This window comes from Carlito syrichta, unplaced genomic scaffold (genome assembly GCF_000164805.1).
Source record: "Carlito syrichta isolate Samal-C Ts95f unplaced genomic scaffold, Tarsius_syrichta-2.0.1 Scaffold303375, whole genome shotgun sequence".
In the NCBI taxonomy this organism is placed as follows: domain Eukaryota; kingdom Metazoa; phylum Chordata; class Mammalia; order Primates; family Tarsiidae; genus Carlito; species Carlito syrichta.
Genome location: NW_007247471.1, coordinates 680,140 through 703,038, shown reverse-complemented (window position 1 = coordinate 703,038; position 22,899 = coordinate 680,140). Strand labels below are relative to the sequence as shown.

Genomic DNA, 22,899 nt, shown 5'->3' with positions numbered 1-22,899 from the left:
GGTCCCCTCCCCCAAGGGTGACAACAGTCCCAGACCAAGCATGGAGGGGACAGACGGCCATTCACAATGTGGGAGCTTGGCTTGAAGCCACCAGCACCCTCAGGGTAGGGGCATGGGGCCTCCCACCAGGGAGTTTGTTTTGAGGTGAGGCCAGAGACATGGGCAGCAAGAAATGGCCCTGGGGGAGGAGGATCTGGTGGGGTCTGGGAAAGGGGTCTATCCTTCGCCCCCAAACTCACTGCTGAATTTTCGATGGAGCACTGGCATGAGCTGTGGAGACCTGAGCAGAACACTAAGCCGTGCAGGTTAGGTCAGGAGACTCAGGCTCAGAAAAGATAGGGGACGTGTCCAAGGTCACACAGCCAGTCCATGCCTGACTGAAACTCAGAGTCAAGTTTTCAGGTTCTGGGTCCATATGTTTCCCTTCATTCTGTCACAAACACAAAACCTCTATTCAACCCCAGTTCACTGAGTGTGTGTGTGTGTGTGTGTGTGTGTGTGTGTGTGTGACCTGTGTATGTGTGAAAAAAAGACCATGCATGAGGACACAGGGTTTCCAGTTAAGGTTGCTTAATCATTATATTTTAGCTTTGCTGAAGGCACTCAAGCAGCGTATTTCGATCATCCAACACGGGAGTAGCATCATCTGTTGCTCTGTATCCGGGCCAAATCCCAACAGGCAGGTAACCCAAGAAGACCCTTGCGTGACTTTGAAACTTCCAAAATGGTCTTTGTTCTGGGGCAGATTCCTCTCCTTCCTCCCTGGGTTGCCTCCTCTATTTCACATTGCCAGAGGGGTGCGGCCAGAGAAAGAGATGTCGATATAACGTTTGGTGCCCAGGAAGGAAAACCGATGTGGGTTAAATATTTGCCATGAAGAATTCATTCTACAAACTGTTGAGTCCAGAGCTATTGAGGGATACATTGGTTAAAATAAAAAGCCTGGAAGTATACCCTCACAGAGGTAGGGTTCCCCAGTGAGTAAATCCCCAGGTGGACCATTGGTAACTACCCTGCTGCCCTGACCCGGCTGGTACAGTCCACCCTGTGGATCACTTCCCATGGGAGGCGTCCCCTTGAAGCCCTGAGGATAAGCCCAGCCCATCCGCTCAGCATTTCCTTAACACCAGAGGCAGTGTGGTATTGGTTCCCTTGCCTCTGAATTATCTTTTTTTGTTGTTTTTTTGAGTTAGAGTCTCACTCTGTCACCCAGACTGGAGTGCAGTGGCACGCTCCCAGCCACTGCAGCCTCAACCTGCTGGGTTCCGGTGATCCTTCTGCCTCAGCCTTCCAAGTAGCTGGAACTACAGGCACGCGCTACCATGTCCGGCTAATTTTTTTGATTTATTGTAGAGATGAAGTCTCGCCAAGTTGCCCAGGGGGGTCTCGAACCCACAGGCTCAGACAAGTCACTCACCTCAGCCTGGGATTATAGGCTGAGCCACAGAATTATATTTAAAGGCCAGAGGATGAGGGGCAAGGGGTTGTCCTGGACTTGCTCTCTACACCCTGGGGGTCTTCTCTTTGGTGTCATGGGGGACATGCAGGAGGGTGGAGACTATAGCACTGTGAAGTTCGGCTGCGGCTCTTGCTTATTTCATGACTGTATCGAATTCTTCCAGTTCAGTGGCTTTTGAAATCTTCCTGCAAGACCACCATCTGCCCGACACCAATACCTCTCTTCATCTTTTCTTAATAAACCTTTTTTTTGAGTTGGAGTCTCACTCTGTCGCCCAGACTGGAGTGCAGTGGCCACTCCCGGCCACCGCAGCCTCGACCTGCTGGACTCCGGCGATCCTTCCGCCTCACCCTTCCAAGTAGCCGGAATTATAGGCACACGCTACCATACCCAGCTGATTTTTTGATTTATTGTAGAGATGAGGTCTCGCTGCCCAGGTGGGTGTCGAACCCGCGGGCTCAGGCAATCCACTCACCTCAGCCTCCCAAAGGTGCGGGATTACAGGCTAAGCCACTGAGCCCGGCTAATAAACCTTCTTATGGTAACACAGCATACGCACAAAAGAGCACACACTGCCTGCAGGTACGGCTGGAAGAATTTTCCCAGTGAGAACACACCTGTGTTCCTGCAGAGAAGAGCTAGATAAAAGAACGTCATGGGTTTGCCAGAAGTCACCTTCATGGCATGGGCGAGAATTCCCCGTCGCTGTCTGTCCCATCTTCCAATGCCGAGAGTCACGCACCTGGCTTTGGAGCGTTGTGTAAAGGGAATGACACAGTGTGCACCCTTGTGTGTCTGGCTTCCCTCTGAATTACGTGTGAAGTGCGGCCAAGACACAGTTGTTCATGCTCATTGCTGTGGAGTTTCCCCTTAAATGTATCTACTCTCCTGTGGCTCATGTAGTATCTTTCCAGTCTGGAGCGCTCCCGAGCTCCTGCAATTCACCTTGGACTTGACTCTTGGGGTGCATGGATATGCACATCTGTGGGATCTGTTCTCCTGAGTAGCCCTTGCAGATTCTTTCCCATGTTTAACAGGGTGGCTGGAGCACAGTTCCAGTTCCTTCACATACTGGTCCTCAGTCACTGCTGTCTGTCTCTTCAGGCCAGCCTCTCTGGAGGCAAGGTGGTGGTATCTGTTGTCTGTCTTCACGTCAGCCTCTCTGGAGGGGGCGGTGCCACCTTGAGGGATTACACTTGCCTCTTCCTACTGATATTGGAGGCTCACACCTCTTCATGAGTGTCTCGGCATCAAGTGCCCACCCAAGCATCCTGCCCCTTCTCTATGCATCCGTCTATGCCCTTCACCCAAGAGTCAAGAACTGAGCCGAGCTCTCAGCCCCCTCAGAATCTACCTCTTCTGGTTGCTTTGAGGCCTTTTGTCCAACATATTGAGGCAGTGTGATAAAGATGGGGTAAAAATAGCTGGACTGAGTCTGGGAAGATGCAGCCCTTTCTCAGATGCAGTCCAAAGCTCTTGGCAGCTACCCGGGTGTCCGTTTCCTCCCGTGTCAGATGAGAGCATTGAGTCAGAGATGCTTATTAAGGTCACTGCCAGCTCTATCTGCTGGCTTGAACAGACTTCTGCCTGGGAGGGTGTGTGGAAGCCAGCTGAGGAACAGAATAGGTTGGTGGCTGGTTCCAGAAGCATGGCGCCCTCCTGCCGACACCTGCTCTCCCAGCCCTGGGTGCCTTTTTCCCTTCCTGGTGGTACTTGGACCCTGGAACGTGAGGTCCATGAGGGCCAGCCTTTGCTGTGGTCGCCTTGTCCACTTCCTCGTGCGGGCCTTCCCACCCCCTCATGCCTCCCATCAGACCCTCCCAGCACGAGAGGCATGTGGAATTCGGTTTCACTTGTCCTTTCACTTATCTGAGGGCCCTAATCTATAAGACACAGCAATGGCAGAGCCGTTTGCTCCCGGAGTAGGCCCATCACATGGACGGCAGCTTAGCCGCCAATGGTGGTGACCCGCCCACGCTTTCCAGTCTAGAATAAGGAGCTGGAACCCACAGACATCCAGCCCCCCAATGCCTGGAGCACTGTCAAGTTCTGTTACCATTTCCCCAAGGGCTTCAAAGAATCGTGGGCTCTTGTGATGTTATACACGTTCCTCAACTGCCAGGAAGAACCAGCGTCGGCGGACAGGCTCAGGGCTGTGTTGGGCTCAGGGCTGCGGCCAGGCCTGGGGCAGTTTCTACAGGGGAGGGTGGGCTCTGTAGGCCAACCCTAAAATAAGAGTGTTCAGGCCTCATGTCTGCACATACTCCACGAAGCACTTTCCATCTCTTTCTCAGAGTGTCCTCGGGAGTCCTTTGGGTGAAGAGGCCAGTTCACTGAGAAGGAAGCTGAGACCCAGGCAAGGTGACCATTGATTCAGTGGTGGGGCTATGTCTCCGGCCCCTTGAACCTGGAGATGAAACACCTCTGCTGCTTACTGGTGGGACCTTGAGTGAGTCACTCAAACTCCCCGAGACGCTATCTCTTCATCTGTAAGATGGGAATCGTCATAGTCTCTCAGTGCGGTGAAACAATTCACGTCAAATGCTGGGCATCATCTGGTCGCTCTAGGCAGCGCCTGGTGGCCACTGTTGGCTGTGCCCCAAGTCATCAAGTTAGGACAGGCGTGAGACCAGGCTTCGGGCTGGCTCCACTGCCGTGGGCTGAGGCAGGTCTGGGAGGCAAGCAGAGAGGCAATGGGTCCAGGGATGGAGAAGGGGGTGGCATGGACGTATTTGGAGAGGTCGTGGCTCTGTACTGCCCCACCTCTGCATCTAGATGCTAGGGCTCACGGAGTCTGAGCTGGACCGAGAACACGGGGGCTCAGTGAGTATGCCGGCCTCCGCCTTGGCTCTCAGCGCTGGGTCCCCTACCAATCTCAGTTTAGGAACTGGTGAAGTTTATGCTTGGAAGCCAAGGCCAGCAGTGGAGTGATGGGGGGTGGGACCCGGCAGTACCAAGTGTGTCTGGCAAGAGATGAAGAGAGCAGGAGAGGAGAAGACAGCCGAGAGGGTCCTCCTGTGTGTGTGGGGGGGGTGGGGGGTAGGATGGAGAGAGGAGAGCCGTGGGAGGAATGGGGAGGGCGATTGCCACTGAAGAAGGGCTCTGCTGGGAACGTGTGACTCATGGTTAGGGCAAGGCCAGCTGGGCTGTCAAGGGGCAGGATCAGGAAATGTCCTCGGAGATGTCCTTGGCGTCCCTGGGGCCACAAGAAGAGCGCCTTATATTTTTGTTTAATGTCCAAGACAGGGCCTCATGCTGTCGCCCAGTTTGGAGTACAGTGGCTCCATCATCACTCACCACAGCCCCAAACTCCCAGGCTCTAGTGGCCATCCCGCCTCAGCCTCCCTCGTGACTGGGACTAAGGTGTGTGCCACCATACCTAGCTGATTTTTTTTTTTTTGTAGAGGTGGGGAGGGGTGGGGTCTCACTATGTTGCCCAGGCTGGTCTTGAACTCCTGGCCTCAAATAATCCTCCCATCTCAGCCTCCTAAAGCTCTGGGATTATAGGCTCAAGCCCCAGTGCTCAGCTGACAAGAGAAACCCCTTATATTGATTGAAGCTTTATTGTACCCAAGCCACTCTCACCCCCTGACCTCGCCTGACCCTTGCAATGACCCTGAAGCCACCTGAGCCGGCATCACTGTGCCCGTTCTCCTGCCTCCTGCTTCTCCCCGTCACCTGGATTCATCCCAGGATGCGTCATTTGCCCCTTGCCCCAACCCTTCGGCCCGCCCCTCAAGGCTTTGGCATCTCTGTGCTCTCTTCTCCACTGCAGCCGCCACGCCCCCTTCACCCAAGCCTGAATCCGTGGCACCTGCCCGCCCCTCCATCTTGTTGACTTTACCTCCGAGATGTCTCAGAGCTCACTGCCTCGCCCCACGGCTGCCCACCACCCCCCCGCCACCCTCCTCGTTGGCTCTGTCCCTGATCATTTGTCCCCCAGAGAACTTTCTAGTACAGAGGCCTTACTCTGCCTCTGAACCCTGCAAATGCTGTGGGCTCGTGGCCGCTGCCTCATCCTCACCCTGCCCCGAGGGCAGGGCCGCCTGTGCCTGGCCATGGCTCTTGCCCTCTGGTACAGTCAGGTTCACGCAGCCTCATCTTCGCAGACTCTCAAGAAGTCATGTGGGCTGTGGGGCTGGGTGTCTCCCTCTGACCGCACCCGTTCCTCTGAGTCGCAGATACCTGCTAACTCCGTGTCCCCTTCTTGTGCCACCCGGGACAGGGACGCTAACTTCTCTCTGCGTCCCCTGAGCCTGACCCGGGCCCTGGCTCTCAGACTGTCAATCATATCAGCTGAGTGAGCGGAGCCAAGAGCACCTCGGTGGGTCATTCCCAAACCACTGCCAGCATTGGGGTTTGGGATGCAGGTACAGGTGTGGACATGAATCCTCCGAGCAGAAGAAGAAGCTCCAACCATGGGTAATTTAAAGCCATCTTCCCTCAACAAAGAATTCTCCGTGTTTGCACATAAATCAGGACCATAATCGGCAAGGCCGTATCGATCCCGCCGTTCCCTTGACGTGCGCCAGGACCTTATATATGTTCTCACGCGAGGCTCACCGCTGTGCTGTGACCCTGGCTTTAGAGACGAAAACATTGACTCCGTTGGGTCGAATCACTTGTCCATAGGAACATAAGGAAGTGGAAAAGTGGCCCCTGCCACAGAAGGCCATGGGCTGCCTAGGAGGACAGCCCAGCCACGCGGAGAGGGCAACCACGGGAAGGGTGCTGAGGACATGACTCCAGCTAGACATGGCACAGCAGACGCAATGCACACAGCCAGAGGAAGGGAGGCGACTGGACTGGGAGGTGTGTGGAGGTCGTGACGTAAGGCATGGTCAAGGGAGGTGAGGGTCCTGGTGTAGGAAGGACACCCCAAGAAAGCTGGAGTCAATGTCTTTTGGAGGGCAGGCCCCTTGTAGTATAGGCTTTCCCCACTAGGTAAGTGTTCTAGGAGCCCATCTGTTTTTATCTGGAAGTTTTGAGGTTGTCTCACGATTTGTGAAAGAAACAACCCAAGTTGTGACAAGCAGGTGACTGGGTCTTCCACCACAACAATGCACCTGCACACCACACTGAGTGTTCAGCAATTTTTGACCAAAAAATGGCCCCACCCCTGTGCCTCATCCTTCCTATTCGCCTGATCTTTCCTTGAGCAATGTTTTTTGTTTTTGTTTATTTTCCCGGATGAGAAAAGTCCTCCAAGGGCAACATTTTGCCCATGTGGAAGAGGTATAACAAAAAACGGCAGAAGCATGAAAAGGCATCCATATGGACGAGCTCAAAAACTGTTTTGAGCAGTGGAAAAAGCGTCTTGATAGGTGTATTGCATCCCACAGAGGAAGGTGACTGAAGTTTAAACACATAAGAAGAATACGTACACAACATTTTACAAATCCCGTTGTTTTGGGGGTTCTCCCTCATATTAGGGCCAGAAGGCACCTGCTAGGGAACGGGGTGAAGGAGTTGGAGAGCCAGCCTGAGGGTGGAGGCCTTGGATGCCGGTCAAGTTTGCTCCTGGGGGTGGAGGAGGGAGTCCCAGGGGCAGAGCAGTGTGGGGGGAGTCTGCTGCGGAGAGGGTAGGGGGCCTGGAAGGTGATGTCTGTGGCTAGAAGCAGGTCAGGAAGCTTTTGCAATGCTGCAGACCAGGGGCCAGGTAGGGCTTTCGGGCACAGAAATGGTAGTGACAGGAGATGACAGAGGCAGGTCTAGGTGCAAGATGGACTCGGGGGAGACTTTGTGTTTTTCTCTCACCACCTCAGACTTCCAGAGTGGCACCTGGCTGAGTCCTCTGGAGAAGAGGTTGGGACCCTCAGCCCACAAGCAGACCACCCTGAGCTTGGCTTGCTGGGTCAGCACACCCCTGGGTCACCAGGCTGTGGCACCTGACAGCTGCTTTCACTCAAAGATCTTTCTCCACGTCAGATAACAGGAAGGAATCACTCTCCTCTAATTCTGTAGCTGGGAAGTCTGAGAAATATCATGAAATAGCTCCGGGAATATCCAGGGGTGATGTCATTCTCGAGCAGGTGAGGAGCAGCCAAGACCCGTGGTTTTTCATCTTTCCAGAACCTTCCAGCATGCAGCCTTCAAGCCAGAAGGCAGAGAGACAGGCCAATATGGAGTAAAGGCTTGGGAGCTGTGAGTTCAGGCGGTCACCAACAGGCATCCCGTGGAGCTCGTGGGGGCACGAATGTGGGGCGACTGTGTGGTTGATGGTGGAGCTCACTGTTCCCCCATGGTGGCCCGCCCTCTCTTCTCCAATGAAAGGAGAAACCACAGCACGTGGGGGGGCCGTTGTGAAGACCGAAAGCTCTGCTAAGAACATGGCGAGGATCCAGCAAGCCCTATCTGGTCTGACTGTTGTATAATGTGACTCCAACAGGGCTAAAATAAGACCAGACGCCAAGGAATCTTTTTCAGGAAACATTGCAAAAATAAGCCTTGGCCCACCTCCACACTTTCTGGTCCCAGCGAGGCCCTGCCTTTGACTTTCGAGAGCACACACATGCACACAAGCACACACACGCACACACACACAGCTGCCGCCTGGGCGGTGGTGCTTGGTACCAGCTGACATGAGTCCTAGCAGTGCCCCAAGAGAAACCTCTTGTAGCCTCCAAAGAGCTGTGGATCTTGATGGAGAGAAGGCACTGCCACATCCTCCATGGTCCTCCCCAGACCTTGGCGTTGGGGGAGTGGTCACCTACGAGACCAAAGTTAGTTGTCAGGAAAAGCAGAAAGACCCTGGTGCATGGTGGAGCGGTGACTGTTTCTAGAAGGTCTCCAAACACAGCCAGAAGCTGTGCCTGTACCACATCAGGTGGGCCTTTGGAGCCTGGGCTGGGCCAGTCGGCATAGGCAAGAGGAGTGTCCCAAGAAGTTGGCAGCACCAAGTGCCTGGGCGGGTCTGCTGGCTCCAGGACAGCATGGGAGACGGCCTGTCTCCTGGGCTTAATATTTATGTTTTCTGCTGAGGGTGGTCAGAAAAGACTCGTTTGTCATGATTTAGTGGAACAAACTTTTTTAAAAAAAATTTTAGGCTGGGCTCGGTGGCTCAACCTATAATCTCAGCACTTTGGGCGGCCTAGATGAGTGGATTGCCTGAGCCTGCGGGTTTGAGACCCACCCTGGCAACTTGGCGAGACCGTGCCTCTACAATAAATCAAAAATGAGCTGGGCGTGGTAGCACGTGCCTGTAGTTCCAGCTACTTGGAAGGCTGAAGTGGAAGGATCACCGGAGCCCAGCATGGTGAGGCTGTGGTGGCCAGGAGTGTGCCGCTGCACTCCCGTCTGGGCGACAGAGTGAGACTCCAACTCACACAAAAAATTTAGATTCAGAGGGTGCACAGTCAGGTTTGTCACATGGGTATCTTGTGTGGTGGCAAGGCTGGGACTTCTGTAGAGCCCGTCACGCAGATAGTGAGTACAGTCCCCAGTGAGCAGTTTCTCAACCCGTGTCCCCTCCTGCCCCTTTCAGAGTCCCCAGTGCCTGCTTCTCCTCATGGGGGAGCAAACTCTCGAACAGTCCTTTCGGATGGCAGTTGGTGAATTAGTGCAGGGCTGACCCACGGGCTGGGGGGCGGGATGGACAGGATGAGGGAGATATGTTTCTGGAAGCTAATTTTTTTTTTTTGAGTTGGAGTCTCACTCTGTCACCCAGACTGGAGTGTAGTGGCCGCTCCCAGCCACTGCAGCCTCGACTTGCTGGACTCCGGCGATCCTTCCGCCTCAGCCTTCCAAGTAGCCAGAACTACAGGCGGATGCTACCATGTCCGGCTAATTTTTTTGGTTTATTGTAGAGATGAGGTCTTGCCAAGTTGCCCAGGTGGGTCTCGAACCTGCAGGCTCAGGCAATCCACTCACCTCAGCCTCCCAAAGTTGGGATTACAAGCTTCCGAGCCTGGCTTGGAAGCTAAATTTTAAACCTTGAAGGGCTGCTGGTTACTCTGAGATTGTGGCCTTTTCTGGTGCTTAAATGCCCTTTCTGTTATGAAATGACGGTGGAAGATGGGATTTTAAAAATATATTCTCTCCCACAAAATAAAATGTTGCCAACCGAGTAATGGTCTCTCTAATGTTTTTATCTTATTTTGCTCATACAAAGGAACCGACACCTAAAAAGCATTATCTGACACAAGCTTAAAATATTGAAATTTTAAGTTGGATTATGGAAACATTAAAGTGCGGTGACTGCTTAGGATAATGATGTCCGATAGAAATAGATGTGAGTCACGTACGAGGCTTAAAATGTTCTAGGAGTCACATTTAAAAAGCAGAAGACATGAAATTAATTTTAATAATATATTTTGTTTTCCCCAATATATCCAAAGAGTATCATTTGGACATGGGATCGGTGTAAAAAAAAAATTAAAGTATTTGGCGTTCTTTTCCACACTGAGTCTTTGAATCGTGTCTTTTCCCTTATAATTTATCTCCATTCAGACCAGACATGTCTCTGGCACTCAATAGCCACGCGTGGCGAGCGGCTGCATGTTGGATAATGTGTGTTTGGCGAGGAGGGAGTCTGAGCCAGTCTGTGGCAGGTTTCAGCCCCTCTTCCTCTCCTGAGGACGCATTGCTCGCCATCCCTGAGACTCGCTGGACAAGGACACCCCAGCCTTTAGACACAGCTGGGTATTTCCAGTGTGCCAGACACAGCAGATACCAGGCTCCATCTAGTTGTGCTCCAGGATGTCAGCCCAGATTACCCGTTCTTCCTCCCATGGCTCCAGGCTTCAGCGTTCGGACACTCCTTCGGTTCTGGAGACGGGTTTGGTCTCTCTTCGCTGCCTTACCCACCCTGGCCCTCGCCCAGCTCACTCTCTGCAGTCCCCACAACTTGGCAGAGGATATATTCTCCTATGACTTTGACTTCATGAAAGGCTCCCCGGCATCCTGCGCCCCCTTATTGCCTGCTCATCCTCTAGACCCTTGTCGTGTGTTTTGGTTGTTGAGTCCCCATGCTGGGTGCTGAGGTTACGACTACAAATAAGTCCTTGGCTTCATCCCAGCGACAGTCAGGAGAGGAGACAGAAAGTAATTTCACAGCGCCTGGTAATAAATTCCAGTGTGAGGTGAATGCCGGGTCCCAGAGAGGCACGTTGAAAAAGCCTCAGGGGATTGAGAAACACTTCCCAGGGAGAGAGTAACTTCCAAGCCAAGATCAGAAGGGGAAAACTCCAAAGAGAGGGTACATTTCAGACACATGGGAAAGGGACAGCGCCTCAGGGGTCCCTGAGGGACAGAGGGCGGGTGACACAGAACACGGCTAAGATGCTGAGGGTGCGGGAGGCAGGATTTGGAAACGGCACCGGACCACTAAGGATGGTAGCCATGATCAGAATCCTTACTTGATTTTGCGAGCAGTTGGCAGCGTCGGAAGGCAGGAACAATGCAGTTCTGGGAAGATCATTCCAGCTGCGGTGTGCGGGCAGATTCGGCAGGATGATGCAGCTGGAAGGTAGCTGCAGTGATCCGGAAGAGACCTGATGGCAATGCTGAACACAGCCAGATGGGGAGATAAGGAAGACAAATAAATCGGCAAGACCAGGCTTAATGAGGTCGGCATGCAGCGGAGAGAAGCAGGATTCGAGATGTCTCCTGGGCATGGGCACGTAGTAGATGGAGAGCTTGGCCACTCAGCAGGCTTGGTCGAGGTATGGGAGGCCACCTCACGGGGCCACCCTAGAGAAGGTGCTCGTTGAGATTCAGGTTGGGGCTGCGGTCATCACAAACTGGAAACGCCAGAATTTAAGATGAAGGAAGGGCAAAAAAAGCCAAAGGGAGCAGTTGTACTGGATCATCTCACCAAGGCCAAGGGCAGAGAGCCGAGCCCTTAATAAAGCACGCGACCCTTGGTGGCCGTGAGACAGGAACGCAGCGTTTCCATTGCTTCAACAACATAGAGAAGTAAGTGGGAGTATTCTGGGGAGAGAGGATGATCAAAGGGCACTAGCAGACAGAGGTGACCAGTGACCCATGTAGCCTGGGGCTGAGGCCTCTCGGCGCTGTCTAATGGCAGCCCCCAAGCCCGAGTACCAGAAGGAAACCTAGCAAGTTCATAAGCTGAGAGCCAGGACATCTCAACTCTGGCCCTGGAGTGTGGCCTTGGGCAGGTCAGGTCACGGTCTTGGGCTTTGGTTTCCTCATTTATCAGAAAGGAAGGCGCTGGAGCCAAAGTTCTTTAAGCCAGTGTCCCATGAAGTATTTTTAGTAGTATGTTCCATGACGTGACTTACCAACTGAATGTCCAGGGAATGTTTGAGTTTATGTGCTAGGAAAAATGGAGCAGAGATAGGGACGGGACTGGTCTTGAGGTTGAAGTGTGGCAAACGGAAGGTCAGCAGGACTCTCGGAACCTTTGCTGTGTTAATGTGCATCGGTGCCTTGCCAAAAAAAGTACGTTAGTGTTCATACAGTATTTCTCGGTTGCCGAATGTTTGGACCCTTGTACGTTTTATTCGTCAAGTTTGCACAGACGTCTCCTGGAAAGCCTTTCTGGCAGCTCGCAGTGTGGTGGCTGCTTAGTAGATTGTCTTCATGGTCCCTTCCAGTCCAATATCGCAGCCACCCTGGTGGTTGCCTGAAGCCAAAGGGAGAAAGGTCTTCCAGCTGTGGGTGGCTCAGAAATGGAGGCTGGGACTGAGCTTTCCGGTGACACACGGATTCTCACACCCAGTGCCCCTTCCCTAGTTAATGTCCCAGTTTGTCAGGAAAGACCCCCACAGGGCATTCTCACATTGCCAGGAAAGCCAACCTGGGCTCGGCACTCTCATCTCCTGCCCGCGATTAATTGGCTGGTGGAAAGGCCCTGGAACTGTCAAGGTGTAGGTTTGCTTAAAGATCCGACTGCCAGAGCAGATGGCTGAGAAACCCAGCAGGGCCCTCCAAGAAGCAAGAGGAGAATGCAGACCTTGCGCTTGCCTGGCCAAGATTCCCCCAAGAACGTGGGGTGAGTTGGTACAGGGGTCACGAACATTGGCCTAAATCAACCCACCCTGAGCCCAAATCCCCTGCCAAAATGGCCTTGTGCTCAGAGAATGGAGGGGTGTCTGTGATCACATCTAGAACAGTCTTTCTTAGCTGGGCTTCTGCAAGAGAATTAAGCCCCAAAGCTCTATCCAACAGTTTCCAGCCTTTTTGCCATCAGGGACCAGTATTGTGGCAGACAACTTTTCCACGGACCCAAGGGGGTGGGTTTTGGGAAGATTCAAGCATATTACACTTACTGTGCTCTTTATTTCTATTATTATTACATTGTAATACCCAATGAACTAAGTATACAGCTTACCATAATGTAGAATCAGAGGGAGCCCTGAGCTTGTTTTCCTCCCCCTAGAGGGTCCCATCTGGGGTGATGGGAGACAGTGACACCGGCCGTGTGTTGCTTATGTCCGGTCTACTCCGTCATTTTGTGTCACCTGCTGTCACTGCAGAAAACCCTGCTTCACAAAGACAGGATGTTGGAGACGGAAGCAGGCTTTCAGGGCTGATCTGACAGGCGATGGAGCTCAGGCGGTGATGTGAACGATGCGGGGGGGGCAGCTGTAAATACAGATGAGGCTTCCCTGGTTTGACCACCGCTCACCTCCTACCACACGGCCCAGCTCTTATGGACCACGAACTGGTACTAGTCTGCAGCCCGGGGTTTGGGCATCCATTGTACGAAAGGAATTAATGGCTCTCTTATACATGTAGAAGGATAACCATTATGTTCCATTATCCCAGGGCGAGATGAACAAGGTCCCTCAGGTCATTTTCTGTGCTGTGGCTCATAGGAAGAGCCCTCAAGGAGCTGAGTCTGTAGCAGATGGTGCAACCCCAAGGGCACGATGGGAGAGCTTCCCTTGGGGTGGGGGCATTCCACATCTGGCACCCCACACCTGGCATCACCTTGTGGAGTGGAGGCCTGCAGAGCATGACTAAAGGGTCCCCTGGGGACTCTGGGAGCACTGTGGGGTGCAGAGTGCTTCCACAAGGACCCAAGGGAATTCGCATTTCCCCCAGGGGAGGGGGAAGCCCTGGGAGGCCTGTTCTTCTAGATATCCAAGGATGCCTGGATATGTTTTCTATTGTGGTGAAACAAGTTACCCCGAGACTTAATGGCTTAACATAACATGTCATCTCACAGCTCTGTGATCGGGAATCTTATACTTCCGGGTTCTTCCCAGGCAGCCATTGGGGGTCAGCTGGGACGCCGTCTTTGCAGGGCTCATCTGGAGAACATCCTCTTCCAACTCTTTCATGCGGTCATGGGTGGGAGTCAGACCCCCGTGGGCTGTTGGCCGGAAGCTGGGCTCTGTTTCTCGACCTGCGGGCTCTCCTTCCAGCATGGCGGCCTGCTTCCCCAAGGCACACAGCCAGATGGATGGGAGTCAGTCTTTCGTAACTACTCACAAAAGGGACCACCTGTGCCCTTCGCCATATTCTGTTCCTTGGAAGCAGGCCCCCTGGTTCCGCCCACCCTCAAGGGAAGGGACTTCACAAGGAGGCGGGCAGTGGGGCCATCTCTGAATGCTGCCCACGCAGAGCCCAACCAGTTCCTAAGCAGGTCAGCTGTCTCTGCTCTGACCCACTTATTCCCTTCTGAATCTGCTGGAATTAATGACATGTCAGCAGCTTCAAGGTGGCCATGTAACGGGAGAGCAAATCTCACTATTTCGTTCAGGGTCTTTTCTGGGACATAGGGTTTCGGTAGCACTCAGTGAGGGTGGCTGTCGAGGCAGGAAGAGCAGTGTATGTCTATGTGGATGAACAAATTAATCTGTATGTGAAATCCCAGTGAAATTGACATGAAATACGAATTTCATGCCTTACGGTGTATCAGTGTTGCCCATGACATGAGATTAAAAGGAATTTTTTATCTTACAGTTGTCGTATTTTCATACTGCATGCTTCTCTTCTAGAGTTCAGCTGAAGCCAGGGACCAACCCCAGACTCGGCATTTCGACCTTTTCCCCATCACCGAGGACCGGCTTCCTTACCTAAAACTGAACTGAGATGTGTTAGATGCTCTCAGACCTGGAAATGACATCTCTGATTCTAGAAGCCGGTGGCTAGCTCGCTGCCCTCTATCCCGAGAGATGCGGTATTCTGGAAAGATCTCTGGCTGAGAGCGTCCTCCTCTTGGTCTTTCTTCCTCATTCACATCAGCTCTGAGTTGGGGCTGGTGGTGAGGGGAGGCGGGGACAAGATGGTGTCAACCCGGAGGTGGTTCTGGGCCAGCGCTGATGACGGGTGAGTGTCAGAGGGGCATGGGAGAGGACATACCCACGCCCCCTGCACCCGGTCCCACAGGTGGCTGCTCCCTTGGGGACAGAGGACCCTCTCCCAGGCAGTGAGCCCCGCCTCCACTGTGTGCCTTGTGACAGGGTTTTCCTTTCCCTTCTGGCCATGGAGTTGGGGAGATTGGAACGGGTAGAGAGAATAGTCCACTAGTTCTCTGCCCTGTTCTACCTCTGCAGCGTGCTGGGCCTGCGGGGAGCGGGAACAGTCCTGCTTTCTGTTGAGGGCATCACAGCTTCCTGTTTAGCAACTGATGTTCATGAGCCACCCATCCGGCCTCATAGAGGTCACATCCTCACCCGCCCACTCGGGGTCCAGTGGGAGCCCCTGTTTGGGTGTCCCAGTGGGGGTTCAGCCAGCAGTTTCCCATCCTCCCTACCACCCAGGGGTTGCAACTCGTCCTGTTCCCGGGCAGGCCGCACAACTGCTGGTCTCTGAAACACAGTAGAAATGGCTTCTCACAGTGACCGGAGTGTGGGCACGTGAGACTTCACGAACACCTGAAACAGTCTGGCATTACAGCATGTGGCAAGGACGCTGGACCCATGAGCCTGGTTCAAATACCCTGTGCTAGCTGGAGTGAGTCCCTTGCCCGTCTGTGCCTCAATCTCCTCACTAGTGAATCTGTAAACTCATAGCCGCCTGACAGGGTGACCGCAAGCACCGAATATACAGGGTGCTTTGCAGGGTGCCCGCCAGAAGGGGTTCAGGAGGTAACCGTTGAACGACATCCTGAGAGGCGGGTGCTGGTATCCCTCCTGGGAATGGAGGCCTGAGCCGTGGCATCACCCCCCAGCTCCAAGCAACTCAGCGTCCCTCAATGCATCCCACCCAGGCCTGGTTATTTCCATTTCAGCCTGTGTTTCTGCGGGACCTTTCCCGTAGCTAACTGTCCTTGGAGTCCTCTCTGAGATGCCAGAGGAAGACTAATCTCATCCCCGACAGAGCCACATTAGGAAGAATGACTGTGCTCGCCTCTCTGTGTCAGAGTCTGTGGTCAGCCTCTCCGGCCCTGCCTCCCGGCTCCACGCTCAGGAACAACTATAATGTATGACTGAGTCTTTTCTTCCATGGAGGCAGTGGGCTGCAGGAGGAGGCCCGGGTATCCGGGAGTCCAAGGGCCTGGTCCAAGCCCCTGCCCACAAGCAGTGGACCCTACCAGCCTGTGTCTCGCTATGACCTGGAGTGACGATGGTCTCGTCACGCAGCTTTACAGGCTTCTGCCAGGATTGGTGAGCTTGGGGAGACAAAGGCATTGTGTACACTGTGACAGGACTGTGTGACTGACAGTGACTCTCACTGAGTGTGTTTCAGATACACCCACGTTGTCACCTGTTCAGGTGTGGGGCAGGGTGAGGCCAGGCGGGAGGGAGTGGCAGACTGGATAGAGGAAGCAGGAGCTGACCCACACTAGACCTTGGGGCCAGCATCTCAGAACATCCCTTCAGTGGGTGAGTGGCCTTGCAACTCGGGAGACTGGCAGGTCCAGGGAGCACTTGGAGAGCCAGCTGAATTTGGGGAAACCTAGTCTTTGTTATTTTATTATTATTATTTATTTTTTTATTTTTTTGTAGAGGCAGTGTCTCACTTCGTCACTCAGGCTTGAGTGCAGTGGTGCTATCATAACTCACTGCAGCCTCAACTTCCTGGACTCAAGGGATCGTCCCACATCAGCCTCCCAAGTAGCTAGGACTACAGGTGTGCACCACCACACCCAGCTGATTTTGTAATTTTTTGTAGAGATGGGGTCTCGTTATGTTGCCCACACTGGTATTGAACTCCTGACCTCAATCCATCTTCCCACTTTGGCCTCCCAAGGTGCTGGGATGACAAGTGTGAGCCACTGCGCCCGGCTGAGTTTTCTTTAAAGGAAAAAATAAATAAAGAAAATAAAAAGAAAAGAGAAAGACATCCTGAGAGGTGGGTGCTGGTATCCCTCCTGGGAATGGAGGCCTGAGCCGTGGCATCACCCCCCAGCTCCAAGCAACTCAGCGTCCCTCAATGCATCCCACCCAGGCCTGGTTATTTCCATTTCTTTTCTTGGTGAGCTGCCGTGGCCTTCAGGCCTGGACCCAGGGAGTCTGTCTCCCCTCACAGCAAGGGGCCCGCCCGCCCTCTCACTCCTGGAAGCTGGTGGGGTGTCCCCCACCCCCACCTGTCTTTCCCACTCACTGGCTCTTCTTCCAGTAAACCCAAGCCTTTAATAAATAATCAGATGCTTTCTCGTCCGTCCGCCGGCGCCGGAGCCCGGGACTGGCAGGGCTTCTATTCCCTCGTGCCCCTATTAGACCTCGTGGTCTGATTCATGTTTTAGATATCACTGCAGAAAGCCCTTTCTGCACAGTGTCCAGCTGTGGGACTTCTCATGGCCTCCCAGCCTCGCTGCTGCCTTGGACCACAGGTGACTCGGGTGTGGGCTGAGTCAGGCAGTTGCTGCAGCACCAGCGCCCAGAGCTCATAGGCCTTGAGCTGGCTGAGTTCACAGGACTCTGGGCACCAGTGCCAGGGGAGGGCTCACAGAACCTGGCTCCCCAGTGCCCTCAAGTATGTGACCTTGCACAGGACCCTGAGCCTCTGTCGAGCTCATTTGTGGAGTGACGGCTCTCACAGCCTGCTGTGACATCGCCCAGGGCAGGGGCTGAGCCCGGGCTTCCTGGGCTATGGGCCGGGTAGTAGGAAGGTCCTTCCCGGGGGACCTTCCAGCCTTTGGGGTGCAAGACACTGCCCTGCCGCCGCCCTCCACACCTGGCCTGTGCAGCTCGTGGAATTCCTGCCAGCCATGGGTGGAGGCCAGGCCTTTGCCTTCAAGCCCAGGAGGCTGGGGGCCTCCAAGGCCAGAGACAACCACCTGGGCTCCAGCCAATACCCGCTGTATCACCAAGGCCAACCCCATCCAGGGGATTGAACTGGGTCGTCTCCACTGTCCCTTCCTTTTGTAAACTCAGGGGTTCCCTGTGATTCTAGTCCATAAACACTGAGTGGCAGGGGGCTTGGTTTCTCCAGTTGTGATGGTGAGTCTAGCTGCCATGTACTCAGCACCCATTAAGCGCCCACTGTTCTGTGTGCGCCGTCTGCAGTCTTCACACCAAGAATTTGTATTTATCCACATTTTACAGGGAACAGTACTGAGGCTTATAGATGTGGTAGCTCACACCTATAGTCTCAGCACCTTGGGAGGCCGAAGCTGGAGGCTCATCCGAGCCCAGTAGTTTGATCACACCACTGCACTCTAGCCTGGGTGACAGAGCAAGATCTGTCTCTTAAAAAAAATGAGGCTCAGAGAAGGTATCTGATGAACTCAGGGGCACACAGCCAGCTCCTAGCACATCCGGATTCAAATCCAGGCATCAGAGCCAGGCTCTGTCCACTCACATGGATCTACAGTCCCTGGTCTCTCCTCCTCTTCCTGACTCTCAGCATCCCGACCCCCTGGCAGGACAGGCTGGGACCACTGGCCAAGGATGCCTCTCTAGCCCCTACAAGACTCGGACAGGCATTAAAAATACCCACAGTCACTATGTGTCAGTGTCTGTTATTACCTAGTATAGTAAAGGTCCAGGGGACAAATCTTCCAGTGAAGAACTGTTCCCATTTTCCAGATGAAGAAACTGACACTTAGAAAAGTAACGACAGCTGCCCAGTGACACAGTTGAGGCTCGGCTACAGGGTGGCATTGGCGACATTCCACTCAAGTGAACCAGCCTCTGGCATGTGGGTCTCGGAGGACAGCCTTGCCCCCCGACAGATGTGCAGACAGTAGCCCCGAGAGGGGAAATTCACCAGGGACCCATGGCTGGTTTGTGGTGTCCTGACACCAGGGCTAGGATTTCATGAGCAGCCTCACATGGTCTGCGGGCCCAGACCTGTGCCTGGCCCTGGGATTCTGTCCCTCACCCTATGAGACCCCGTGCCTCCTCCTCCACGAAGCCCACTTCACCGCTATAGGCGACGTTGCATCTCTGCCTATCCATATGTGCAGGTCTGTGGCCTTGTGGTCAGCTTACCTCTCCAACTGGTGCCTCTAAGCCAGGTCAAGTGGCCCCGTCCTCAAAAATTCTCTAGGCAGACAACAACTCTCAGTACCACCCTCCTCCCCATGACTTGTGCCCAAATAACTCATATCACAAAAACTGGGACTTGGGGTTCCCCAGCCTCCAGTATGTGGAAAGAGAAGCTGTCCCCAAGGCAGTGCCTGGGGCCTGGAGCTGCAAAGGGGTTTCATGGCATCTCCCCCCATGGGCCACAGCAGCCAGGACAAACATGGGGCCCGGTCACTGGACACACCCTGGTCTGGGCAGTGGCGCTTCTGAGTAGTTCTGTCTCTGATGGAGAGACCAGGAGGCTCTGCCGAGCCCTCTGACCGCTCTCCTTCCTTAGAGAGACAGATGACTCCCCCTCCCTGATGACCACAGTGCTCCTCTTGGTGCTGCCCACACCAGCCGCCTCCCCTCTGCCTGGGCCTCTCCAAGCCCCTCCGTGCTCCCAAGGATCAGCCACCTGCCAACCAAGGATGCCCCCCAGTTCCACCTTGGCCAGCCACCTGCACCCCTCCTGGCTTCTCCTGATCGAGTCAGGTCGGTGTCCAAAGCCATCAAGCCCAAGGTGCCTTCTTGTAGGGGCCATCCCAAGGCGTCCTCCTTCCCTTCAGATCACGGTTCTCTAATGCGCAGCAAACCTCACCTGGTTAGCTTAGTGGAGTAAAACAAGAATCGCCGTGGCCATCAGAAGCTTGAAGCACCGTGGCTGGGCAGCTCCGGCTTCGAGTCTCCCTGGGCTGCCTTTGGAAGCCTTCTGTGGCCACTGTCATCTGGAGACTTGACCGGAACTAGCGGCCGCACATGCGCCGTGGCTCATTCACATGGCTGTTGGGGTGGCACTGGCCGTGAATGGGAAGCCACGGTCCTTTCCACACAGACATCTCTCCAGGAGCCGCTTGGGCATCCCATGGCATGGCTGCTGGTGGCCTGCAAGCGTTATTGCAAGAACCTGTGGGGCTGTTAGATTTAACCTCGGTGGTCACACACTGTCACCTCTATCCTATGTATGGGTCCTACGAGCTGCCTGGCTCCATGAGGGGCTACACGGGCACAGATCTAGCGAGTGGGAGTCTGGGATGGGAGGCTGGCCTCCACCCTGTGAAACCGCAGAGGCTGTCTTCAGCTGACCTAGGAATGCATCGTTTTCCACCCTTCTCACTCCCTTTTTTTTTGAGTTGGAGTCTCACTGTCGCCCAGGCTGGAGGGCAGTGGCACGTTCACGGACACTGCAGCCTCAACCTGCCGGGCTCAGGCGATTCTTCTGCCTTAGCCTTCCAAGTAGCTGGAACTAAAGTTGCCCGCTACCATGCCCAGCTAAGTTTTTGATTTACTGTAGAGACGTGGTCTCACCAAGTTGCCTGGGCTGGTCCTGAACTCCCGGGCATAGGCAATCCTCTTGCCTCTGCCTCCCAAAGTGCTGGAACTACAGGCACGAGCCACCACACCTGGCTAATTTTTTGAGTTATTGTAGAGACGAGGTCTCGAACCCTGAGTTCAGGCAATCCTCTCACCTCGGCCTCCCAGAATACTGGGATTACAGGCTTGAGCCACCGCGCCTGGCTGCTCCCTTTCTTTATACACGGGCATCTGGTGACTCAAATCTTGTTCCGGGGATGTGGAGATGGACAGAGCCATGAGTCCTTCCCAGAGGAACTCACTGCAAGTGGGGGAGATCGTCTCTTCCCGAGAAGTGCTAGCAAGGAGAGCCACACAGGATGATGGGAGCACAGAGGGCAGGTCCTTCCCTGTCTGGGGAGCAGGGAACACCTTCACAGCAGAGGACATGTCTGCTCTGGGTCTTGAAGGATGAGTAGGGGCTCCTCAGGTAGAGAAGGAGCGCAGGAGTGACAGCATGAGCACTGAGACTACGGCAGCACACGGGCAGCGACTGGAAGGCTGTAACGGGAGCTCAGGCTTTAAATCCAGCACCGCTGGAGGGACTTAGCCAGCAGAAGGCCTGGCAGAGCTGTGTGGTGGACAGGACGAGGCAGACAGGGCCTGGTGGCGGGAAGACTGCCCGGGAGGCAGCTGCAGGGCCCTGTGAGAAATGAAGCTTCCCTGAGCTGGCCTGGGGGTGAGACGGGAGGGTGGGTCTGGGAGGCGGAGCTGAGAGGATGTGGTGAGAAGTTGTCTGGGGGTCAAGACAGGAAGGCCTGAAGGTCATGGCTCACCTTGTCTGTCTCTGCCCCGGGACCTTCCTTCCCTGACTCCGGCCCTCCTCGTGGAAGGCCCGAGCCCCACCTGTGCTTGGGGCCCAAGCATCCCAGTTAGGCTTTCTCTGAACGAGTTCCCTGCTCCTGGTGTTTGCTCCTGTAGGAAAAATTGCCGAAAATCAGAGATGCCAGAGGCACACCAGGGCTGAGGATGGGAAGCGTCTTGGACCACAGGCTTTTCTGAGATGCCAGTGAAAGCGGTGAACTTCCTTTCCAGAAACAAATAAACGTGCATTTGCATGGGCCGTTTGCAAATGGTTCCAGAGGATTCTGAGACCCCCTGAAGCCTACCCTGGGCATCTGCACCCACGTGCAAAGCCCCAGGCCTTGGGGGCGTGGGGAAGCGAGGAGCAGACGCCGGCTTCAGGCATCTGGTGCCTCCTTCCTCTTCCAATCCCCCTGTAATTGGACAGCCCCTGACACAGCGGCAAGCGGGAGGAAGCATCTCCCCAGCGGTAGCCCCTGGTGGCACCAGCCTCCCTTGGTGGGTTTATTTTCATTATTATAGTAATTTTCGGGCTGCAGGCTACAATTTTCACTTGCAGCGAGGTATTAAATTGAAATTACCCCAGATGTAATTGTCATACGAAATAATCCCGAATCCACGGGAGCGGATGTGTTTACAAGATCGGGTTTTAGTGCTGGTGCCAGGGTTTGGGTCTCTGAACGTGCCAGGTTTAGGTGTGTGTGGCAGGGTCAGCGCTCACTCGGCATGGTGGGCAGAAAGGCTAGGAGGGCATGGACTGGGGAGCCGAGTCCAGGACCTGGGGTTGGGCTGGTGCAGCTTCTAGGAAGCACCATGCACTAACCTGGGTGCAGGAAACCACATTCGTTTTCTGTCTCCAAGCCTGAGTTTCCCCATGGCGGCAGGAGACTTGGCTTCCGTCATCCTCGGGGCGCCTGTTCCTCTCGGGGTCAGGGGAAGCCCTGGGTCTTGTCTGGGGCTCTGCAGCCAGGAGGCCCCACCAGACCCCAAGTGCCCGGTCAGCTAGAGGCCACCCTGATGCCTGGGCTCCAGCCCCTAAGGTCCGCTTCCCCGAGCCTCACCGTGTCCTGCCTCTCCTCCCCAGGTGCACTCTGCTGGGGTACTGCACGGACCTCCTGCCAACTAGCATCATCATCACCTTCCACAACGAGGCCCGCTCCACCCTGCTTAGGACCATCCGCAGGTGAGGCGGCCTGGCATCCGGGGCCAGCTCCATTCCCGCACTCAGGAGCAGTGTGTCGGCTCGGTCCTGGGCTGGGGACCCCAGGCACTCCTCCACATGTCACATGCGTGTGCTCGGTCACTCCTCATGTTCCTGTGTGGCAGGCTGTGATTCCATTTGATAAAGAAAAAGACAGAGGCCTTGCAGAAGGTTCTAGAGCCCTTGGCCCACACCACATACCAGGCTGCCTCCAGAACACGGGCCCTGGCCTCCGCATGGAGAAAGGGGCTGAGGCCCTGAGAGGCCTGCTCACATGCCCCAGCAGCATCCCCCTGGGGTCCGCTGGGTACTGCCCACCCAGCCGCTGCCTCTGGTCTCCCACACATCTGCCAGTGCTGGTATAGATCAGAACAGCCCACAGTCAAGGCCAAGGCCTGCCTTCCCGGTTATTTCTCTGCAGTTCCAGCCCCGTACCCCCCCAGCCTCTGCCCACCTCCGCACCTGGTCTGAGTCCGGCCCTCGCTCTAAGAAGTATGTCCTGCTGGGCATGGCCTGGGCCTGCGTGGTTTCTTGATATGTCCGAGTTTCAGCCCCAGCCGCCAGCAAAACTCCCACAGAATACAGACCGCACCCGGGAGGCTTCCCAGAATTCCTCTCCCTGGGCCCCTTTCCCCACTCCTGCCCTTCCCCTCCCTGTGTCCACCCTCCCCACTGTCCCCTCTCAGCCTCCATCCAGCAGCACCTGCCTCTCA

The 22,899-nt window shown here is 54.7% G+C and overlaps 1 protein-coding gene across 1 annotated transcript in view; it reads left to right on the top strand.

The window, feature by feature from the left end:
- The window catches only part of GALNT14 (polypeptide N-acetylgalactosaminyltransferase 14), an 81,185-nt gene that overhangs the window by 9,333 nt on the left and 48,953 nt on the right, over nt 1-22,899 (top strand). The window contains exon 3 of the mRNA XM_021712577.1: nt 22,070-22,168. Within this exon, the coding sequence (XP_021568252.1) occupies nt 22,070-22,168 (99 nt within the window). The remainder of the gene's footprint in view (nt 1-22,069; nt 22,169-22,899) is intronic.